Source organism: Mastomys coucha, unplaced genomic scaffold (assembly GCF_008632895.1).
Source record: "Mastomys coucha isolate ucsf_1 unplaced genomic scaffold, UCSF_Mcou_1 pScaffold12, whole genome shotgun sequence".
Taxonomy (NCBI): Eukaryota; Metazoa; Chordata; class Mammalia; order Rodentia; family Muridae; genus Mastomys; species Mastomys coucha.
The window spans coordinates 36,338,656-36,361,944 of NW_022196894.1; the positions used below are offsets into that span (position 1 = coordinate 36,338,656).

Below are 23,289 nucleotides of genomic sequence, written 5' to 3' on the forward strand. Positions count from 1 at the left end.
TAAGATAATTTTGGAAGCCGGGTATAGCAGTATATTCCTTCAATCCCAGCACTCAGGAGGCAGAGGCAGGCTATAAGCTCTGCAAGCTTCGTAAGATGTTGGGCGAAGTGACCATTGGCCATGCAGCTCCAAGGTCTGATGGCCTGCTTCTGCCACTGCTACATTCTGGAGAGAACGTAGCTCCCATAAGCCTTGTCACAGGTCATGTCTCAGGATGGAATAGAGGTCTTTGGCCTGAACAACATTAGATCATGGTAGAGCCTGGCACAAACTGGGATGATGGCACAAACGTGAGGCTAACTTCCAGCATCAGAGAACTCTCTGGCATGCATGAGCTTCAAAGATAACTAATATATGCTAAGACCTTGCAAAACATAGGAGGGCATCGTCAGGAAGGCAATGTGTGGCCCAGGGTGGAGACGCGGTGAGAGGAAATACTAACTCTCCCTGGCTTGCTGACCTGCGTGAAAGAACGAAGGGCATCCAGGCTGGTCTTGGCCTCCATTGACAAAGTAGTCCACATGTCCAACAGGAATCCGGATACCCAAATCTGAAAGAGGAAGAGCCCTGCTAACCTCCTGCTTCAGGAATATACTTTCCCAGACCCACATCAAAGTGGTTGGGAGTCCGTGTCCTTGTTCCAAAGGGCTGGGAAGCTACCCAAGGAAAACCACAAAGAGAAGAAGCACACTAGAATCAGTTTATAGGATGCTCAGACTTGATCAACAAAATAAAGCAAATCCTCCTTTCCCGTTACACTTGAACCATGTGGTTCTCTTTACCGTTTCTAGAACAAGTCAGGCACTCGCCCACGTCCAGGCCTTACTCTGTCCATCTTCTCTAGTCAGAATCTTCTAGATCTTGTCAAGCCTGATCATTCTCCTCCACTGAGACTTGCTTACCATACAGATGTTCGTCAATAACCCTTTTGAAGCAACCCCTCCAAAGTTACCCTCTATTGAAAGTTACCCTCTTTCTTACACAACATGTGATAGCCACATGCATGTGATAATAAAAATTTATAATCTGGCCTGTTTCCTTGAATGAAGCCTTCGGTATTTCCCTGTGTCTGTCTGTCTGTCTGTCTGCCTGCTGCCTGCCTGCCTGCCTGCCTGTCTGGTTTTTTTTTTCTTTTCTCCTGGTAGATCCCTGACACCCACTACAACACCTGGCTCACAATGAGTGACTTATAAATTGTTATTGAATGAACAAATAAACAGATGCCTAACTACATATTCCCTGTTCATTGTTGAATTCTCAGGACTGGCTTCCTAGCTCAGTGAAGATCTATCAAATAGGCAGAACTATTAGTTTTTGTCTCATTAAAGAAGCAGCTCCGGCTAGAGAGATGGTTCAGCAGGTAAGAGCACTGACTGCTCTTCCGAAGGTCCTGAGTTCAAATCCCAGCAACCATGTGGTGGCTCACAACCATCCATAATGAGAACGGATGCCCTCTTATGAGGTGTCCAAAGACAGCTACAGTGTACTTACATATATAATAAATAAATAAATCTTTTTAAAGAAGGAGAAGAAGAGGAGAAAGAAGAGGAAGAGGAGGAGGAGGAGGAGGAGGAGGAGGAAGAGGAAGAGGAAGAGGAAGAAGCAGAGCTCCAACGGGGTCAATGCCAGAGCATGACATTTGTTGGAATTGGGAGAGCTCTACTTTATTTTTAAAATTGTTTTTACATAGGAAAATGGTGGCTCATTTTTTTTTATCACAATGAAATACACATACCATCTTAATCTTTAAGAAGACAACTAGTGCCTTTAAGTGTCAATACTGATTTTCTACATTTATAGTGAGAAGTCATTGTCCCCCTTTATTGACTAAATATTGCTATCCTGAACTAAAGCTGTATATTAGGCACCAACTCCTCATTTCTCCTCCCTCATTCTCCATTAACCACCACTGTGTTTCTGTCTCCATAGATATGACTCTTAAGTAAAGGGCTCACCTTACTCATGAGCAAGACAAACTATTGTAGCACAGGCAGGCTTGTGGGACCTTCATATGTATCTGTGCAGGGACGGTAGGGACAGGGGTTAGACAATATCACCGCATGGGCTTCTTCCAGTTGCATGCCACAAGGAGCTTTGGATGCTAGAAGAATGCTTTAGGCCTAAGGGGGCTGAGCCACAGGTATCTCTCTTCCTTGAATTATAAGCCCTTCTGGTCTAGAACAGGTACTGTTTCTCTTGTTGCAGTAGCACTGAGCACAGCACCTGGTACACTAAGCACACAGCACCTGGTACACTGAGCACAGCACCTGGTATACACCATGGGGACATTTTGTTTCCAGTAGAAATAAGGATGACTACGTGCCTCCTTTCCCAGATGGACAGAAAGACAAGGTGGACTGAGAGTTAAAGTGACCTCTCCTGTGTGGGTCACTATCGGAAGGGAGATTCTCTCTTTTGACCTAGGCTTGTCGGCTGGGGAAAAGAGAAGTCCTGACGGCCTGTGTGCCCAGGGAGTGGAATGTCCCTGTCTCCATCCTCAGGGGATGGGCACACACAGTCCAAAAAAAGCAGCACAATTTTCCCGTATGTTATGCAGACAGCAACGCCCATCAACATGGGGTTTGGTGTTAAATCAGTAAGATTTCCAAAAAAACTATTTTGGTTCATGAGTGAGAGTCCTCCTGCCCACTGGTAGCTTAAAATAAATCTACTCATCTCTGTGGTCACAGTAACAATGATAGCCAAAGAATGACCTCAGAGCTGGAAGAGACCTTCAAAATCATTCTGATACATTTTCTACTAGATAACAGAAGCTCTGCCAGGAACAGGGGCTCTCTGGCCAGGACCATACCCCTAGAGCTAAGCATCATAGCCTTTACCTATGTGCCCTCCCTCATCCCAGACACATCACCCCAGCTCACTGTCAGTGTCTGTGTGGATGGCTTCCACAAACAGGGCATCTCCAGCATCCAAACGTTCCTCCAGACTGGCTCTGGTGTACTCTGGTCCAGCAGGATCCAGACCTATAATGACAGTCTATTATCAGGATCCTCTTCCCTCTCAACTCCCAGAAATACCATGGACGGACACTGCCTGCCTTCCTCGGCAATCCCTCCAGTTCAACTCAGAGCATCATCTAAACCAGGACCAGGAGTTGGAAGAACCAGCCCAGAACCACTTTAATCCAGGAAACCCCATGGTCTTTTGTCTATTGTGGTACTCTCTCAATGGCTCAGTTTACTGCTTCAAAAATGAACTGCACAATACCATCAATTTGGCAAGAACAATGATAATACGTGTCACCCCAGAGGGCCTCTCGGGATGAGTCTGTGAGACATGATTCAAACTTGTCCAACTGAAGAACTAAAAATGTAGGGTATTTACCAGGCAACCCCCATCCTTACTGACTGAGACAGAAGACTGAAGCATAAATCCCTGTCTTTGCAGCTATTTAACACACTGTCTGGGGGTGATTTCCACATCAAATCCCAATTACAACTTATTACAGCCTATTGCATAAATATGTGCCCTGAAGTTTGGAAACAAATACATGGGCTCTTATCATGGCATTGGACATCGTGGAAGAATGACACTATTTTATGCAAATAATGTATCATTTTAGTAGCAATAATGACTCAGTCCTAACGATGTGGGCTCACCATCCCATCTGCGCACCTCAGATGAGTTTCTGAAGCAATATCTCTCTGTCTCTAATCACTGAAAGGAAACAGAGAGAGGCATTATGTTTTTTTTTTTTTTTTACCTGTGATCCGTCCCAACTGGCCTTTGTAGAAATGTCCCACCATGACTCCAACATGAGCCCCCAGACTGACACCAATGATGTGGACTGAGGACTCCGACACACCCAGCTCCTGGAATAGACAATAGATTCTGCTTGTGCCACAGTGGCTTTCTTGAAGCATCTAAAACCAAAGGCCTTGGGCACCACACACCTACCCACATGCTTCAGAACAAGAGCAGGCCTCCCATCCATCACCGTCTCTCTTTTTGAGCTCTGCAACTCCTCCCTGGCCCCAGTTCCCTCACTTCCAATTGCTCAATGACTACATCATTCCTTAGGAGGTGTTACTAAATTATGCACAATCAGCATTCATTATTTTTGTGCAATAACATGTCTTACAGAGGCTTGGGGCTCCGAGGAAGCTCAGTGACCTGTCTGTCAGCACCCTAAGAATCTGGCTCTGCTTTCGTCCTAAATTTCGTCCTAAATTTGCTCTGAAGAGCAAATCTTTTTTATATCAGGCTGCCCTTTTCTGTACAAATGGCCAGAACAAACCCAAATCTTCCAGAACCTACCAAAAGCTTGCTGAGGAAACGGGAGATCTCCAGGCTCAGCTTGACCACATTCTCCACAGCTGAGAAGTACACACCGGTAGAACCATAAACCCAGTCCACTGCAATTACATTAGCATCCGCTGCCTGCAGGAGAGCTCTAATAAACTTGTCGATCCAAGAAGGCTTTGTTCCTAATACCCTAAACGTTGAGTCGAAATACAGAGGAGGAAAATTACTTGCCAAACTGATAGCTGTTGATAGGAACCCCAATTAGTCCCTAAGCTAGAGAAGTCAAGACTAAGGACAGCCAGTCACAGTGCCTTGAGAAGAGGGAGAAACATCCTTCCAGAGTCACCAGCACATGTGGAGCCCTCATGTAAGTTATCTGGAAGGGCCTCTCATTGCGTGTATAACTCAGGACACAAAGCAGATCCCAGCCACACCTACCATCCGTCTGCCCCTTAGTGCAGAGCTCTGCAGACTGTCTGCGCACTCTGTCTCTACGCTGTTTGAGAGGCAACTCTGTACGTTAGAGTTAATGTATGTCCTGAATTCTCATTTTAAAGTATAGGTTCTGGGCTGGCGAGATGGCTCAGCGGGTAAGCGCACTGACTGCTCTTCTGAAGGTCCTGAGTTCGGATCCCAGCAACCACACACACACACAACACAGTTTATCGAGTACCTCTGGGCCTAAGGGGTAGGCTGGGTGATTTCCAAGATATAAAGCCAAGTCCCTGTCTTTCTAGAGCCTATGGTATGAGACTTTTCTAGAAAGATAATGATGGAAATTTTTCAGAACGTTCTCTTAATGGTGTGGAAAGATATTCCAGCTCCCTGTTGTGGGACACTGTGAGCATGCTCACAAGGAGACAGGAGTACAGACTGGGCAGGTGCCCTGAGGTTTAATAAAAGGGCTGCCTGATTAGCATTCTGGCTCCATCAGCTATCCTAGGCTGGAGGTACACATTCTTCCTGGGATAGTGGCTGAATATAAGACTTGCTGGAGAAACGTGTTGGGGAAAGAATAAAGAATGTTTGGGCTGGAGAAATGGCTCAGCGGTTAAGAGCACTGACTGCTCTTCCAGAGGTCCTGAGTTCAATTCCCAGCAACCACATGGTGGCTCACAACCATCTGTACTGAGATCTAACACACTCTTCTGGTGTGTCTGAAGACAGCTACAGTGTACTCATCATATATATAAAATAAATAAAATCTTTAAAAAAAAAAAGAATGTCAATTAAGGGAACATGTGACTTGGCCCCTGGAGCAGAATGGGACCAGATATGAAGTTGTGGGGGCACCTCTTCAATTGATACCCCAATTCTATATGCCCTGCAGTCACTCTGGACCTCTCCTCAAAAAACTTTCTCTATTTTCTGTCTTGTCGGTGCGTTTGGGGGGAGAAGATGTTTGAAGGAAAGGGTAGTGATTTAATTGTGGTAGGGTACCAGAAACCACAGAGCTGTCAGGCTCCTGAGAAGCGCTGACTTCTGGGTAAGATGGAAGTAGCATCATAAGCAAACGTTTCTCAAGACATAAAATCATGGAAAAAAGTGAAGGAAAAAAAAGAGGAAATAAAACCCTGGGCAAAAAGTACCTTGTTGTTATCCCCGTGTGACTGCGTAAAGCCTGTGACCTCACTGTCCCAAATGAATCATGCTGTACAACCACACTCTGGGGATAACGGTACAGGTTTTTGCCCAAGAACCGCTAAGACTATTCCTCCACCTTCCTTTTTAATCCAGATATGGAAACTGGAGTGGCTTGACCAGGGTCATAAAGACAGAGCAGAGGCTTAATGTCTGTGCCAGGAATAGTGAGGGAACAGCGTGTGCAGGGTTTCCAAAAGGCTCCTTCAAGGCCATGAGCCGTGATAGGCAGAAACCCATGCCTCTTCATCTCCCCATGCACTATGGTCTCTTTAGTTACTTAGCTCTCACCTGAATCCATGAATGATTATTTTGGTTTCCAGACTGGCATTGAACTCAGAGTTCCGGATGTCACTGCCTTCTTCTACTAACTGTCCACAGCTGGGGTCCGAAGGGGTAAAGAGGAGAAACTGTACTTTGAGGTTGGTGCCTCGGAGGAGGTTGGCACTCTGGAAGTCAGTGCACTTGGGTTGGCTGGTAGGGGGTACATTGCCTGGAGGAAACAACACAAGACAAGAATATTCAGTATGAGGGCAACACCTTTTAGAAGGACAGTGTCCTGGATGGAAGAAATGAGTAGGAGCTGTAAGCTTGAGATGTGTCATGAGTCAGCCAGCTCAGTCACTTAACTGTCAAAAGTTGCATCCGTTCTGTAAGCAGAAATCTCTGCTTAGTTTTCACACCTAAGAGTGAAATACCAGAGAGGAATAGGAATATTGTTCTGATCAAAGAAGTTAAAAGCCATAGTGAAAATGGCTGTGAGTGGGGCCGAGTGACATTAATCTTGTCAACTCGACTGGATTTGGAACCTCCTAGGAGACACACTCTCTTGGTGTGACTGACTTGAAGGTGTTTTCAGAGAGGCTGAGCTGAGGAGGAAGGAACCAGCTCAAATGTGGGTAACACCATCCCACAGACCAGGATCCCAGACCAACTAATGAGGGGAAACAGGGAAAGCCAGATGAGCATCACTGTTCACCTCTCTCTGTTTCCTGACTGGATTCAGTGTGACCACAGTCACAATGTGACTGCACTTCATGCTCCACTGCTGGGCCTCTCCATCACAATGCATCATTTCCTTTTTAAGCCCTTAGCCAAATCAGATCCTTCTCTTAAGTTACCTCTGTCAGTCATGTTCTCACAGTGATGAGAAAAGTAGCTAAAACAAGCCTCTCCCCCAAAATTGTATACTTCAAAATCCTATTTGTCCATGCCTCCGAACGTGGCCATATTTAGCAAGGGGACTTTTACAATGATAGTTAAATTACAATTAGACTTTAATACAGTGTGGTTGGTGTCCTTACAAAAGGAGAAATTTTAGCAGAAACAGAGAAAAGATGAGGCAAACTGACACAAGAAGAAATCAAAGGGAGCATGTAGTCCTTCCAGACAGCCTTGTGCTTGACACTCCTGGGACCAAGCCCATTCTGAGTATAGCAACCTTCTCAATCCACACCTTAAGCTCCCGTAGTAGGTTACAAAGATGTCTGTCTATTCTACTTCATTTGCTTTTCATAGCCTTTGCCACTAATTAATTTTCTTTTTTAAATACTTCTTTCCCATACCCCATTTTGTTTTTAGTAGTACTGAAGATTGACCCTAGGGGGGGTGTGAGTGAAGTACCCGACCATTGAGCTAGATCCCTAGTCCTAATATCTTTTAAAGATAGGACCTTTTTACATGACTCCATATTATCCTCAAATCCATGAGCTTGCTGCCTCCGCTCCCTGAATACTAGGATAAAGATGTGTGTCATTACATTTGGCGGAACTAAGTCCTCTCAAATGAGCACATGTCCCCTCAGTGAGTGCTATGGCTTGAGTATAATCCCCTCCAAATCTATTGTGTCCCCAAGATTGCAGTGTTGAGAGGCACTTTAAGAAATAGAGCCCACCCATCTGTGGTGGCACACACATTTAATTCCACCACTTGGGAAGCAGACAGAGGATCATGATGTTGGGGCCAGACTGGGCTACATAGTAAATTCCAGACCAGCCTGGGCTAAATAATAAAACCTTATCTTAAGAAACAAAGGACTGAAAAGGTAGCTCAGTGGTGGAGCACTTGTAAAAAGGCCTAATTTTTAATCTGCAGGACTTGAGGGAAAACACATGAGACCTAATGAGGTCCTTGGCTCACTGGATGCATACCCTAGAAGCTGATGGTAGGACCTCAAACTCTTTACTTAAACTGTTTCTACACCTGGCCCAATAATGATATTTTTCTGCAATATATGCTTCCATCATAACATCCCACTAAGAAAAGACCAACCCAGTGGGGCTGCTTGGTCTTGAGGACTTATACTTCCAAAACCAAACAAACTTGAATTAAGTAACACTCAGTTCTTTTGAAAGTTGATTGTGTCAGGTATTTTGTAGTATAAATATAAAACTGACTAACACAGAAAAGCCCCCAAATCACCAAAGGATCAATATCACTCAGACAGCATTACCTAAATAAATGTCAAAATTAGAAGCTAACAACAAAATGTGAAGTGGAAGTTTCTGGTTTACTTGGAGACTCGGTTGTATTCCATGATGTTTTTCTGGAAACAGTCTTATGAGAGAGAGGATTCTTTTGCTGAAGCAGACATATGAGCAGATGTTTTTGCTGATGCAGATACATGGGGGTAGGGGTGTTTTGCTGAGAACAGACATGTTGTGTTTTTCTGGAAGCTGCCTGGAGAAGGGGCATGCGATACTTTATTGGAGCAGATGCTTGCGAGGACACGTGATTGGAAAGGATAGACGTGTAACCCCAAAGACAGTGGAAGATGCTGTGGTATTGGCTTGCCTTGCCACTCTTTCTGGTCTTCTATGGGTGCTGCTGAGGATGCTGTGGTATCGGTTCGCCTTGCCTTCTTCACTAATCACCGTTTGTTGTGATGTCACGTAGAGAAACGCACAACAGAAGTTCTGATGGGGTTTTGGTGATTTCTTGCCACTTCCGCAGACTCAGTCCAATTGGAACTGCCATTGCTGATTCATGAATGGTGTTTGCAAGTGGATCGAGTGGACTGATGCTGATTCATGTGAATTGAACGGCAGATATCCTGACAATGTAGATTGCAGTTGCCCCAAAGAACGATTTCTAAACAGGTCTACATCCTCCTTTGCCCTATAAACCTTTCGTTCCCACTACCTCTGCTGGGTGATGGGCTAGAAAGAAGGTAAAGGCATTTAAAAACACTTATTAAGGTAGGTTTTAAAAAATATAAGCTGACAAAAACGTATTTTAAAATACATGGGAAGTATAAAACTCTCTTAAGCAATGTGCTTGTTAAAGAATAATCACAGTGGAAGGTGAAGAATATAAAAAACTAAGTGGTGTTAAGATTTGTATAGAGTAGCTAATGCAGTACTTACAATGTCACTGTGACTTACTGGGAGGCCATTAGACCAAGGCAACTTGAGTTCCCAAATTAGCAAATGGAAACTCAACACAGCAAGTGTACAACTGGAAACAAAGCTTAGGCTTGACCAAGCAGAAGCAACCCCTTCACTTCTGACTAAGGACTGTAAGCCCATTTTAACTAATCAAATAGCTTCTTTGCACTGTTTGTCTTTCAAAACGTTTATTTTTTTAAGGCAAGGGTGGTGGCGTACACCTTTATACTCAGCACTTGGGAAGCAGAGGCAGGCAGATCTCTGTGAGTTGAAGACTAGCCTAGTCTACAAAGGGAGTTCCAGGACACCCAGAGGTATTCAGTGTGACACTGTCTACAGGAATGGGCTGGGGTGCATAGTCTTAAGGATAATATTAAGGGAAAAAGAGAAAAGTGTTTGCCTAGGTAAGTCAGTCCTTTTAGGAAAGAATAACACAGCCACTCCAGGTATAGCAAAAGACACAGGAAGCTACTAGTTGAAATTAAAGAATTAGGAAGATAGACGAGCTACTCACAGCAACTCAGTCATTGCAGTGTTTAGGCCGAATGTCTTACGCCCCCTCACTCCTCACATACGAGTGGTAACCGAACCCTGCTGGCTTCATCATCAGAATCGAGTGTTCAGAATTCAACCATCCCCACCTACTTAGTCACTACTTAGGGCTGAGTCATGTCTGTTTCTCAAGATGACTGCCATAGGTTGTCACTGCTTTTCTGGCCTACACTACACTTGGACTGATTGCTACACAGCAGCCAAGATTATCCCCCGGGAAAGTTGGCCAGGTCAGGGGATTCTACGATAAAGCCTTCGGTACGCTCTTCAGAATAGAAGGTGATATCCTTGGAATGAAATACTTTGTCTTGTCTGCCCTCTTGAGAGCCCTTCCCTGTTGGGGATACAGAGGTCTCTGTGCTCATAGACATGCACTAAAGCAGTGGTTCTGAACCTGTGGGTCGTGACCCCTTTGGAGCCTCCCTTTCACAAGGGTCTCCTAAAAGCATTGGAAAACACAGATATTTACAATATGATTTATAGCAGTAGCAAAATTACAGTTATGAAATAGCAACAAGAATAATGTTATGATTGGGGGTCAGGACACATGACAACATGAGGAACTATATTAAAGGGTCGCAGCCTTGGAAGGTTGAGAACCACTACACTGAGGGTTCAACAACTTGGAATGGTTGTTCCCTCAAGGGAAGGAACACAAAACCTTCTTTTTCTTCCCGAAGCATGCTTTTTAGCCTCGTGGCTTTTGTGCAGTCTTGTGTGGCTGGAGACTTTCTGGCAGCAAACCCTCCTCCAGACCCATTCTCATACACTTGGGGTTTTTTCCGCCCCAATCAATCTATATAGCATGTCTTTATGGAAGATACTTTACAAAGAGTTTTAACATAATTGCATCTGATATATATATGTATATATATATATATATATATATATATATATCTTACTTTATTCCTCAAAGAGATTTAAGTATGCTTTGTTGCTTGTGTGGGATTGAGTTAACGCAAGAATGGTTTTCACCAGATTGTACTGTGTTTAAATATACTTAAAATAAATCAGTCATGTTTAGAGTCACTGGCTACTAAGCTGTGCTATGCTGAACTGCCGTGTCCTCTGAGGTTTGCTTCTCGCCTGCCACTGAAAGATGCTGGAATCCCTGCAACTGGCGCCCAATTGATCCTCTGAGAAGGAAGCTAAGAAGTTTTCTTCCTTAAATAGAAGCAGAGGGTAGGAGACTGGTCCTCTTACCCACAGAGTCACAGCCCTAAGTGAGAGAGCGAAATAGCATGGGTTCTTCTCAGCCCTCTGAGGCTGAGCATTTTATACAGTTATTGAGATACCTGTTAAGATCCAAGGGAGCAAAAATATTTACAGTAACAGCTCCATGACTTTGTACAAATGACTGTAAAACTCAGTCCTCTTTCTCCTGAACAAGAAACCATTGATGTTGACAAATGTAAACACATAGGAGCTAATAGAAAAAGGAAACATCACCGTGAAAAGGGGGATAAAATCTCTATCATTATTTTGCAATCTGGACTGAAGTAATGTATTGCTTATATCATATTCAGCAGGACCACCATGAGGAGTACCCACTGGGCACATCATGGCAGGGAGCTGTGGTTCCATGTTTTGCCCCACCATTAGGGTGTGGAAGTGCCACCAGGCATGCCGAATGTGGAATGCTAGACTGAATTTACCCTGTGCCACCATCCGGTGCTGGGCTCAAGGGAAGCGCCAATACACTGCTCAGGGGGTGGGGAAATGCAGCCTAAGACTTTGGAGGCCAAAGCTGGGGTTCCCTGACTCCCAGGTATCCAGTCACAGCTGGAAACCATGCAAAGGAATCTGAATGGAGGGTCACAAGCCTGCAACAAAGCTGGAGGTGCAGGGGTTCTCAGACTCCTGCAGCTCCAGATGCAGTTGGAAGTCACAGAGGAGCTGAGAGCAGAGGAGGCCCACAGGCTGAGAATGAGCGGGTGATGGTGGGTCTGGGAGCACAGAGGGACCTTCTAGGGGAGCCTTAGCCGGTGCAGCTCTGTAGATGAAGGCTTTCTCCATGCACCCCATGGCAGCTCTTAATGAAAGAGACAGTCCTTGATCTCAAACTGTTCACTGATCATGGTGGAAAATGGGTGCACACCACCTCCGCAGGATGGACCAGAGATTAAATATCTTTTGTAAGGAGGAATGTCTGGAAAGGGAAGCTTATTGGCTAAACCCTCAGGGCCTCTAGATACCTCATTATCATGAAGAACTCTGTTCAGATTTATGTGACCATAGGTCATGTTCCTATGTAGGGGGTGTGGTCACGTGACAGAGGTTTGGTCAGAAGCAGGTGAAACTCAAACCATCCTCTCAGAGGTTCCCTCTCAGAGTCCCTGAGCTTCCAACCCACTCAACCTTACCAAGTTTCCTGGCACAATTTACTGCTCCACAGGGAACTACTGTTCCTACATTCAAGGAGACCAATTTAGACATTTCACACTTGCTTTAAACATCCCATATTTATATTCATGTACAGCAAACATTCACTCTTGTCAACTCCGACTTAGATGTTCTGTCTATGCTCTCTCATTTTAAGAGACTACTCAAGGAAAATTAGGGACATAATCAACAGGAAAACGATTGGACCAAACACCCTATCGTGACAGCTCTTAAAAATGCCTGTGACCTTAAATCCTCAGAACACAAATGTGCATCAACAGAACCCATTTGCTTTTGAGTTCTTAAGGAATTTCAGAAAATCGTTCTCTGCCAATGGCGTTCATGCTCCATTTACTGATATGATGTGGGAAATTTTAGGTTGGGATAGTGTTGATCCTTGGGGCTATAAGCAAGTATGTAAAGCTTCCTTAATCCTAGGACAAGAGTTGATGTGGAAATCAAAACATTATGACAAATGTGATGATTGGGCAGAAAGAATCTGTAGCAATAACATCTCATGTAATTCTTCATGCTTCTACGGAGTAGGCAAGAGAGCAATGCTTTGATACAGAAGAACGGTTTGGCTCAGGTGTGTGAGCCTGGAGGACTACTCTTTATCCTGGAGTAACTGTGGACTCTCTGGACACTTTAAAACAGAAAGTCAATGAGCTTTGGCCTGAGTTTCTTGCTCTCATTAAGAGAGCAGTGCAACAGAAAGTAGCTCCTGGGGAAGCTGCAGGTACCTTGGTCAGGTAGCTCATGGTTGATGGAGCCACCAAAGAGGGTAGAGAGCACAAGAAACACACAGTGAGTTCTTTGACTGGGTGTCAGCCACTCAACGTATTGGCAGCTCTCATCTCACGGTGCAGAAGTGGTACAAAAAAATTTTTTTTCAAAGGAAACCTTGCTTTGAATGCAAGAGTAAAGGAGCTTGGAAAAATGAATGCAAAAAAACAAAAAAACAAATAAACAAATAAAAATAAATAAAAATCTAGTAATCTGGTTCTTTGCCTTTGCTCATGATGTGAAAAGGGAAAACGTTGAGTGAAGGAATGTTGATCCAAATTTGACAAGGATGGTAAGTAAGTCTTTAAACTTCCAAGGGGGGCAAGTCCCAGGTTCAGAATCAAGAGAGAAAGTGACCCAGACAACAAAAAAATAAACCAGAGTAGTATCCATCCAGTGACTTAGGAGGAACAACGGGATTTACTGAGGTGGGAGTAAATCCCCAGCTTTATGGACAAGGTGGCTATCAGTAGATGGATGTCCTGTGTTGACCTTACACATGGACAACTCCCTTTTAGAGGCATTCTTGACACTGGGACAGACGATTCCATTATTAGCCAAGGACAGCAATCTCCACCCTGGCCAATGCCTACAGGCCCACATTTACAGGTTGTTGGAGGCCAATAGGATTCTTTGAAAAGTACTAATTGTGCTAAACTGAACTGACAGAGATTCTTTTTTGGCACTGTGTGGCCCCATCTTCTCTCAAGACTATCATACCGTTTTGTGGAGAAGAAATACATTACAACAAATGCAAGCAGCATTTCCATAGCAACTAACGAGACACCTGAGAGTTTAGTATAAGAAAGTATTACCCACCCAACCAGCACTTAGGGGTCATTGATCCAGCGCCATCAGGCAGCCCTTATGTCTACAGTGAGTCTCCGATGATCCAGGATGGCTTGATCAGGTGCCCTTCCACAGGAAAAGCTCAAACAGGCCCAACTTCTAGGAACAATTGCAACCAAACCATACAGAACCTCCAGTCAGTCCTTGGGATTTCCCTAGTGCATGTCTGTGAGCACTGAGACCTCTGTGTCCACTGCACTTAATTTGCACACTCCATTCCAGCCAGGTGTCCCCTTTGTTCTCCCTTCAGTGAGAAGGCCCGGCTGTTGTCTCTTCCTGGATTTTTCTGTCAGGCATGTTTGTATCTAATCCCTCCTCCCCATCAAGCCTGCCTCTCAGATGCCATTTTCTTTCCTTCTCTGTACCTCAGCCTCTTGACTCTTGATCAACCTTTCTTTCTTTTGGGATTTTTTGTTGTTGTTGTTTGGTTTGGTTTGTTTCTAGATGGGGTTTCTCTGTGTAACCCTGACTGTCCTGGAACTCGTTCTGTAGACCAGGCTGGCCTCAAACTCAAAGATTCACCTGTCTTCAATCTTTCTTACCCTGGTCTATTTATTATATGTAAGCACACTGTAGCTGTCTTCAGACACACCAGAAGAGAGTGTCAGATCTCATTACGAGTGGCTGTGAGCCACCATGTGGTTGCTGGGATTTGAACTCTGGACCTTTGGAAGAGCAGTCAGTGCTCTTAATCCACTGAGCCATCTCGCCAGCCCCTACCCTGATCTCTTTACTTGTGTAGAATTCATCACTTTCTAATCTTCCCTGCACTTGCTGTTGGACTTCTTTATTGATTATCTCCCTGCATTATACTAGACTGTCAAGCAAGGCAAGGCTTTGTATCCATTTTGTTTATTGTGCTGCTTGGACTAGTACCTACCACACACAATACACTCCAAGAGCTGCCTCTCCAAAAAGAATAATAAACCAGGTGTACTTTTGATAAGGCCTAGTAAGAAAAAAAGATGGAGGATGTCACCCCTAAAAAGTATCAAGGACTAAAAAGGCAAATCAATGCAGACACAACCGACTTCTTTCCCAAATCATAAAAGAGCACATTTGTACCTAGCCAGAAATTGAAATTATAGAATTTTCTAAAAATGTATACTTTCTTAGAAAAATATAGTTTACTAAAGCTTAGTCAATAAGAAAATAAAAAAAGAAAGAAAGAAAAAATAGCACGTTTAAAGCTACAGCAGAAAGGAATTGAAACGGTAGTTTTCAAACCATCCATCAAAAAACCCTAACAGGTCAGATAGACTTACAGAGAGCTCCTACTAACCCTGAAATTCTCAGTTTTAAATGTTACTGCAGAAAACAGAAAACAGGAAACAGAATAAGCAACTCATTCTATAAGAATAATCAAAATATCGAATCTAGGTAAAATGCCAGCAAATCAAACCCATCAAGGATAACAAGAACAAAAGGCCCAAAACTATACCATGGCCAACCAGCGTCTAACTCAAGAAATAAAGGGTTTGTAAGATTTGTGATATGAACATATAAATAACATGTTCATCTCAACTCACTCAGCTCCACTTAAAACTGAGAACCAACCCATTCTCAGGGGTGTGGAGGCACATGCCTGTAATTTCCACACTCAAGAGGCTGAGCAGGAGGATCTTAAATTCCAGGCAATCTTGAATTACACAGAGAGATCCTGCCTCAAAAAAAAAAATACTACTACTAATAAAGAAGGTTGTCTGTGTTATTGCCCTTGTTAAATATTCTGGAGGTCCTAGTCCTTGCCAGACAAACAAGACAATAGAGTGAAATAAATTATAGAATTTTTTTAAAAAAAGGAGAATGGAAAATGTCAGTATGTACAGATGACAAATTATTGATCATGGGCTGGAGAGACAGTTCAGTGGTTAAAAGCATTCACTGCCTTTCTAGAGAGCCTGAGTTGGTTCCCAGCACCTACATTGGCTCATTTACCTGACTTGGTTCCCAGCACCTACACTGGCTGATTTACCTGACTTGGTTCCCAGCACCTACACTGGCTGATTTACCAGAACCTGTATCCAGCTCCTGGAAATCTGATGTCTTCTCCTGGCCTCTGTGGGCATCTGAACTCCTGTGCATCACACACTCACACACACTCACATAATCACACATACTCACACTCACACACACTTGCACACACACTTAAACACAATCACACACTCAATACTCACATACACACACTCACATACACTTACATACACTCACACACACTTACACACACTCAAACACACTTACACACACTCACATATATACACACACTCAAACACACTCTCACACCCACACACATACTCACATACTCACATACTCACACATTTACACACTCAAACACACTCTCATACTCACACACACATTCTCACACTTACACTTGCACACACTCAAACACACTTATACACACTCACACATATACACACTCAAACACACTCTCACACCCACACACACACTCACATACACACACTTACACACACTCAAGCACACACACACTCACACACACATACACACACTTTTTTTTTTAATGCTTAAAAACTGTCAGTCATTTAAGAGTATAAAACCTGGCTCAGTGAGTCATGCTCTGATGTTCCCCACCCATCCAGTTATTTCCTAACACAAACATCAAGGACAGATGGGCATCAGTCCCTTCTGATGACAAGAAAAAAAAAAGGCACGGTCTGGTAGGACCTTCTCCATCAAATGTATTACTTGTTGCTTGGGCTTTTCAGTTTACTGATGTATATATTTTCCTTTTAGGTTGCTTGTGTGGGAATTAGATTACTACATCACCTACTGTTTAAAGTCTCAGGCTGTCTAGGGCTCACCGGAGGACTCAGAGGTGAGGGTGCTTGCTGGTCGATCTGGTGACTCAAGTTCAGTCTTCAGAATCCAGAGGTGAATGCCGAATGAGTAAAAGCCAGATCGACAGAGTGTGCAACCCCACTTCCCACACATATCAAGTACACATACAAAACCACAGTGAATCCGGGCAGTGGTGGCGCACGCCTTTAATCCCAGCGCTTGGGAGGCAGAAACAGGTGGATTTCTGAGTTTGAGGCCAGCCTGGTCTACAGAGTGAGTTCCAGGACAGCCAAGGCTACACAGAGAAACTCTGTCTCGAAAAACCAAAAACAAACAAACAAAAACCAAACAAAACAAAACCACAGTGACACTAATAATAAAAGTATGCTTTAAAAGCCCCTATTCTCTGGACTAACTTCTATCTGACCATGATGTGATCTTTGTTCCTTTTCAGTTTCAATTTCGTTAGTTTTTTTTTCTATACATTCTTATCATTGTGCCTATTTCTACTTTGTAACATTTTTTATTTTAATTTTTTTTATCCTTTGTATTTTCAATTTCAATTTTCCAATTAGGTTTTTTTTCCCTGTATATATTCTTCTTGTTATGCCCATTTTCATTTTGCGATATTTTCTTTTTTCACCCTTGGTTTTAGCAGTATATTTTCAGATCTATAGAAAGAATGTTTTTTTTTAACTTTGTCTCATTTGCAAATGGCAAATGTAAACATGGCAAGAAAAAAGGAACCAATACTGCATATGTACTGCTGCATTTTAAAATGCAAATGTGTTGGAGCTGTGTCTATGTGTCTGTGTCTGTAGCTTGAAGGTGAAATGTGTGCTTAGTGAGTGAAAACCCCCACCTTTGCCCCTTGCCTCAACACACATCACACACACACACACACACACACACACACACACACACACACACCCTTGAGGCTGTAGCTCTGCAGAACACTCTGTGGGGTCTATGTAAATATGTGAAGCCCTGGGTTCCATACACATCACCACCAAAACTGTAAACAAACACAAAACAAAACAAAAGGAAGCAGCTCATACTTACCTCGTTATGGTTCTCTGAAGGAGGAGGATGGCACCAGATGTGGTGGCACACTGGTGTAAGGGGCATAAACAGAAGGATCGAAGCAAGTTCAAGGCTAGCCTGATCCACACACATGGCAAGTCCCATCAACCAGGGCTCATAATGAGAGACCTTGTCTCAAAACACAGTAAGACAATGAGAGGGAGGATATTATAAAGGTAAGAAGAAGAAGTTTGCTTGCTCAAATCAAAAATTCTCATAGTGAGGAGCAAGAATTAAAGAAATCTATAATAGGCATCAATTTGGCAATAACTATATAATACAATAATCCAGGATATTAGTGAGAAAAGAAATGAGACTTCATTGCAGGTGGGGTTATGACACGGATAAATGACTTTGGAGAACAACTTGATGTCAAAGGTAGGGGACCACTGAACCAGGATGCAGCAGTTCCATTCTCAGAAGTCAGCCTTAAATGTGTCCTGTTGCAGCAACGTACATGACAGAAAAACATCTGGGGATGATCTAGCTGTATTTCAGTGGACAGAAATGAAGAAATAGTGCATTTGTTTGTAATTTAATGACCCGCAATGTTCAAATCAAAGAGGAGAAGTTCATGTTTGTTCATTTGCTTGGATGGTTAGAAGGTTTTTAAAGACTGTCTTATTTTTTTACTAAACTGTCTTATATCCTTAACTTATTTTATAATTTTATTATATCCCCATTTAAAAGAGCAAAGAATAAATGGAAAGGAGCATGGGAAAGCTTAAACACTCGTGTCTGATCACTTGTAAACAGTGTCTCCCTGTCTATTTATCGCAATTTTACATGAATTTTATGTAAAAATTTACATATTTTCTAACTTTTGTCCTTTTTAGAAAGATTTGTTTTTATTTTATATGTATGTGTGTGTGTGAGTGCTTATATGTATGTCTGTCTAAACTTACATGCCCAGAGCCCAAAGAGTGCAGAAAAGGATGTTATATGCCCTAGAATTGGAGCTATAAGCAGTTATGAGCCACCATATAGGTGCTGGGAATTCAACCATGGCCCTCTGCAAGAGCAGCAAGTGCTGTATTCACTGAGCCATCTGTCCAGTCCCTTCTACTACTTAAAAAGTTAATAATGAACAGTGCAAAGGGGGTGCTGGAGGTAATATATAATTTACTAATATAGAAAATGCCTGCTTGTCCTTTTAAAATAGAATTAAAAATCTTAAACTTTTCTCTCCATACACCCCCTCCCCAGAGGCAACTTTTGTGCACAATTCGTTCCTTTTTTTCTACCTTCAGAGAAAAGCTTAATGTGAGCAGAAATAGAATACATATATTTATTTATATTTTACTTTGTACTGGTTTTGCAGTGGAAAATACCTAGAATTTAACCAAAGAGAAGGAAAAATCTATTCTGCAAACTTAAAGACACTAGGCCTTGAAGAATATGTCAACCAACTCAGAACTCAAGACTCTTCAGAGAAAAGAGAAGTGGTTGATGGAAGGAAAGACCTTAGACGCCATTCCAGGATGCTCTTGTAAGAAGACCTGGAAGGTGGTAGGGAAGCTACAGATAATGGAGTCCAAATTCCCTGGCAGTGGAGAACTGGACCTCGAGCTTCTTGATTCTTCGGTAGTTTTTCTCTGAGGTGATTAACTCTGAGAAAGCTGTTAGGCTTTGGGGACCAAAAATTCCCTTTTAAGCCTACCCGGGAGTTCCCGGCACTCGGGGCGTTGAGGGGGCTTTATGAAGGAAGACAAGTAAACCTGGAAGGCAATCATCCAGCCAGAGACGGTGTCTGACTCTCATTCAGAGGGAAGGGTGTTGACAGCCATAGCGATGGCCGTTTTCTGCCCACGGTATTCCTCTGGGGCTGTGAGAGTTTCTGGATAGTATCCTGCGGGTCACCTTCAGTTTTCCTCTTGGAAACTGAGTTCTAGAGTTCTAGGCCTTGTTAAAGGGAACGAGGAAAGTGGAGAGGCAACATATGTGGTAGGTGACAAGGACGGGAGTCACGTGGTGTAGCTCCTGGGCTTGGAGGGGAGCCACTCTGTCTTCTTCATGCTCAAGATCGCACAGAGCTGCTCAGGTCAGGCACACAGAACAGAAGCTACGTTGGGTGGAATTCTAATCAGCCTGCTATACACAGCTCTGTTCCTGCTCCAGCCCCTTGGACTTTGGCTAGCAGAGTGTTTCAGGTCCCAATTGGGCTCAGACTGTTCCAGTCGTCACCCTTTAAAGCCCACTGGGGAATCTCCTTCGCTAAAGCAGGGACTCCATTCCACATGACGGATGATGCATTTCCTCCAAAGTGAGCCAGTTCTCAGGGTGAGTGGATTTCAAGAAGGCTCCGGCGACCTTACTCTTCATCTTAGCAATGCCAAGAGGAAATGATGTAAGAGCGAAGACATAATTTTGCCCTCACTGAGATCACACTCTGGTGGGGAATGACCAAGCCAGTGTTCATGAGACACTGCACAACGAGGGCCCCAAATAAAGACCGAGAGTGAGAGTCGGATGCTGAAAAAGCTCTTGTCCAAGAGAAGAGGAGGGCTTGATTGATTAGATGGGGCTCAGTACAGTCAAGGCAAGGGCATGCATCATCCCTGGGCACTAGCTGTGAAAGCCAAGGGCTTGGGTGGGTTTGGACAAACTACGATCACAAGTGGAGTGAGGGCTTTGATGAATCTAGCCTGATTGTTGATGAAATCGAAAATGAGAGTATTTCATCCTCATTCCAGATGCCCTCCTGCACACAAAAGCATCTTGTCTGTTTAGAAGCTATGACAGGATCATTGTCCCAAGACCATCAAATCTTTCTTTGGGGTTAAACTGAATGAATCATTATTTTGGCTTAGGTTAAACCAAAGGCCTTACACATACTAGGCAAGAGCTAATAACCACAGGAAGGATCTGCACAGGGCCAAAATATGTATTTCACATAAATGAAAATATTTGACACATATGAAATGTTCGTAATAGGGTCGCACTCTTATCTTCCGAGCTATGTTTTTATAGTTAGAATAGAATTTCATGTCTCGTTGCAGTTTAAATTTTAAAAATTGTGGCTTTCACTTTATTTGGCTGTTCATTTTTGTGGCATACTAGCTGATGGGGGGGTTATAAGCTATAGGAAGGATGACAGAGACTTAAATATTGGCTGTCCCTCCATCATTTTGCTTTGAGGACACTACAGACTGGGAGAAAGGTGGAGACTCCCACCATAACTGACTGGAAGGTGGGCGGGCTCCTGCCAGACAAGCAAGAGCCGTATCACCTTCAGCTGGCTTTTGAGAGATGGATAGCTCAGAAGATCCTGGCTGCTTCTCCTCAGCTTTCTCTTTCCCAGCTCAACTTAGGGCTGGGCAGAGCCTGAGCTTTCGAACACTCTGATTAAGCTTTCTGCCTCCCCATCAAACACAGCTGTACTCTTAACTGGTCTGTGGGTTACTTTGTCAGCAGTAACTAATGAGGGCCACCCTAGAGACCCTTTTGTAGGGGGTGGAGTGCTTTTTCAGGGCCAGGATCATTTAGCTAAGCCTACATTAAATGTCAGGAAATGAAAATGAGGCCCACACCCAACTGTTTCCTCCTAAGCAACCAAGCTCCAGGGTCTACTGGTTCAAGGATAAGATGCCAGCCACAGCTACTCTCAAAAGCACAAATGTTTAGAGATAAAGTAGAAATAAACACAAGATGTTACAGGAAGCTCAAGCATGAGGCCTGTAAAACCTGTAAAGGCCGCTGAGAGAAAACCTGCAAAGCCATTCAACTCAGCAAACACTCAGGACCATGCTGGCTCAGCTCTTAAGGTGGCTTTATCACCCAGCTTGATGACCTGAGGTGGATTCCTGGGATCCACATGGCTGGGAAAGAGAACCAACGTCCACCAATGTCCAAATTATCCTCTGACTTCAACATGATCACTGCGATGTGCAACACACACACACACACACACACACACACACACACACACACACACACATCAATCAGTCAATATAATTAAATGTCTAAAGAAAGAATACACCTGAGACCATCACCTGGGTGGCCATGAAGAATTGTGCAGGTGCCCAGCCAAGACAGCAAGGTGGGTGACAGAGGGGCCATCTTGGTGAAGAGGCACATTGGTACCCTCCTTGTTCACGGAGTCTGTTCCTTTGAGCTCTTCCTTTCCTTTGCCTCGAGTGCCCTGTCTCCTTTAACCCCTCTTCTCTCATCATCCTTGGGTGTCCTTAAAGGAACTCTACGCTTCCCTTTTCTATTTCTCCCTATCCACCAACCTACTGGATTTCCCAAATGTCCCTTTTTAAAGAACAGGAAACATTAACCCAATAAACATTGTCATTGTTGACAACAGGAACTTAGTTAAGTCAGAAAGGTCAGGGAGTAGCTAGGAAATAGAAACCTTGGGCCTGCGTGGTCTCTCTGAAGAACGATGGAAGCAGACAAAGGCAAGCCAATAGGTAAGGGTTCTGGAGAGCCTGCGAGCAAGCACTGCTCCCTTTCTGCACGGGCACCTGGAATCCCACCCACATTTAGAACTGATCAGTTCTTATCCGAACCCCAGCCCGATAACCTGACTGAGTCTGGGACCTTGAGCTTGCTGCGGGTAAATTGCAAAGAAAGTGTGGGGACAATTCTCTTTCAGTCTTGCCACCCTGAAATTTCAATCTGGGCCTGGCAGGGAACACCTCCCACCCCTCAGTGGGGACAGAGCAGTTGTGAAGCATCGGAGGAATCTGCTGATCCACCTCTCCCAACAGTGACCACAGCTCTCCTAGGAGCATCTGGGATATGTCCTATGTTTTTCCTAAAGTGGCTTGTGACAATTCTGTCCCCCTTTCTCCCATCAACTACTCACTAATAATACAATCACCCAAATATACTGTCCCGGGTCCGATTTGAACACACACTGCCTGCAGTCCTTGACAGGATCCCAATTTGGTAAGGATAATCTCCAAGGACAGATAAAGAGTCACTTCCTCAAAGTTCTAAGACACAAAGACCGATAGATATACTCAATCTGTGAGTACTCTCTCTGTTCATTGCCTTGCTGCCATGGGGTACAGGGGTGCAGTACCATTCACTGAGCATGCCCTGTATACAGAGCGATGGATTAAGAGTATGCAAGAGACTGGAGCCCCAGACCCTCTCCTTATAGGAATAAACAACTGAGGGAGACAAACACACACACACACACACACACACACACACACACACACACACAGGAAGTCAAGGAAAAGCTGCCTAGGCTGTACGGAGAGAATAGATCTGTGTGATCTGGACTTTGGATCAGGGTAGGAATGCTGAGCAGGGCGGTGGGTTGCTGTGAGGAAAGACCCCTCACAAGAGGAGAAGGCTAGAAACAGCCCCACGCCTGAGTAACTAACTCCCTGTGGGCGTTCAGAAGCTGAGAGGTGGGACCCCTCTTAGGGGAGGACTCTGTTCCTGAAAGAAGACCATTCTGATTGTGCTGCTCCCCAAGTGTGAGTGTGTGTGTGTGTGAGTATGTGTGTGTGTGACTGTGTGTGTGTGTGTGACTGTGTGTGTGTGACTGTGTGTGTGACTCTGTGTGTGTGTGACTCTGTGTGTGTGT

At 43.9% G+C, this 23,289-nt stretch overlaps 1 protein-coding gene across 3 annotated transcripts in view; it reads right to left on the minus strand.

Moving 5' to 3' along the window:
• Pla1a (phospholipase A1 member A) overlaps positions 1-23,289 on the minus strand; it is a 37,984-nt gene that overhangs the window by 11,654 nt on the left and 3,041 nt on the right. For all 3 annotated transcript variants that reach the window (XM_031363859.1, XM_031363858.1, XM_031363860.1), the window contains exons 2-6: positions 6,199-6,400; positions 4,279-4,456; positions 3,725-3,833; positions 2,883-2,984; positions 461-550 (exon numbers count right to left, since the gene is read on the minus strand). In XM_031363859.1, coding sequence (XP_031219719.1) covers positions 461-550; positions 2,883-2,984; positions 3,725-3,833; positions 4,279-4,456; positions 6,199-6,400 — 681 coding nt within the window. The remainder of the gene's footprint in view (positions 1-460; positions 551-2,882; positions 2,985-3,724; positions 3,834-4,278; positions 4,457-6,198; positions 6,401-23,289) is intronic.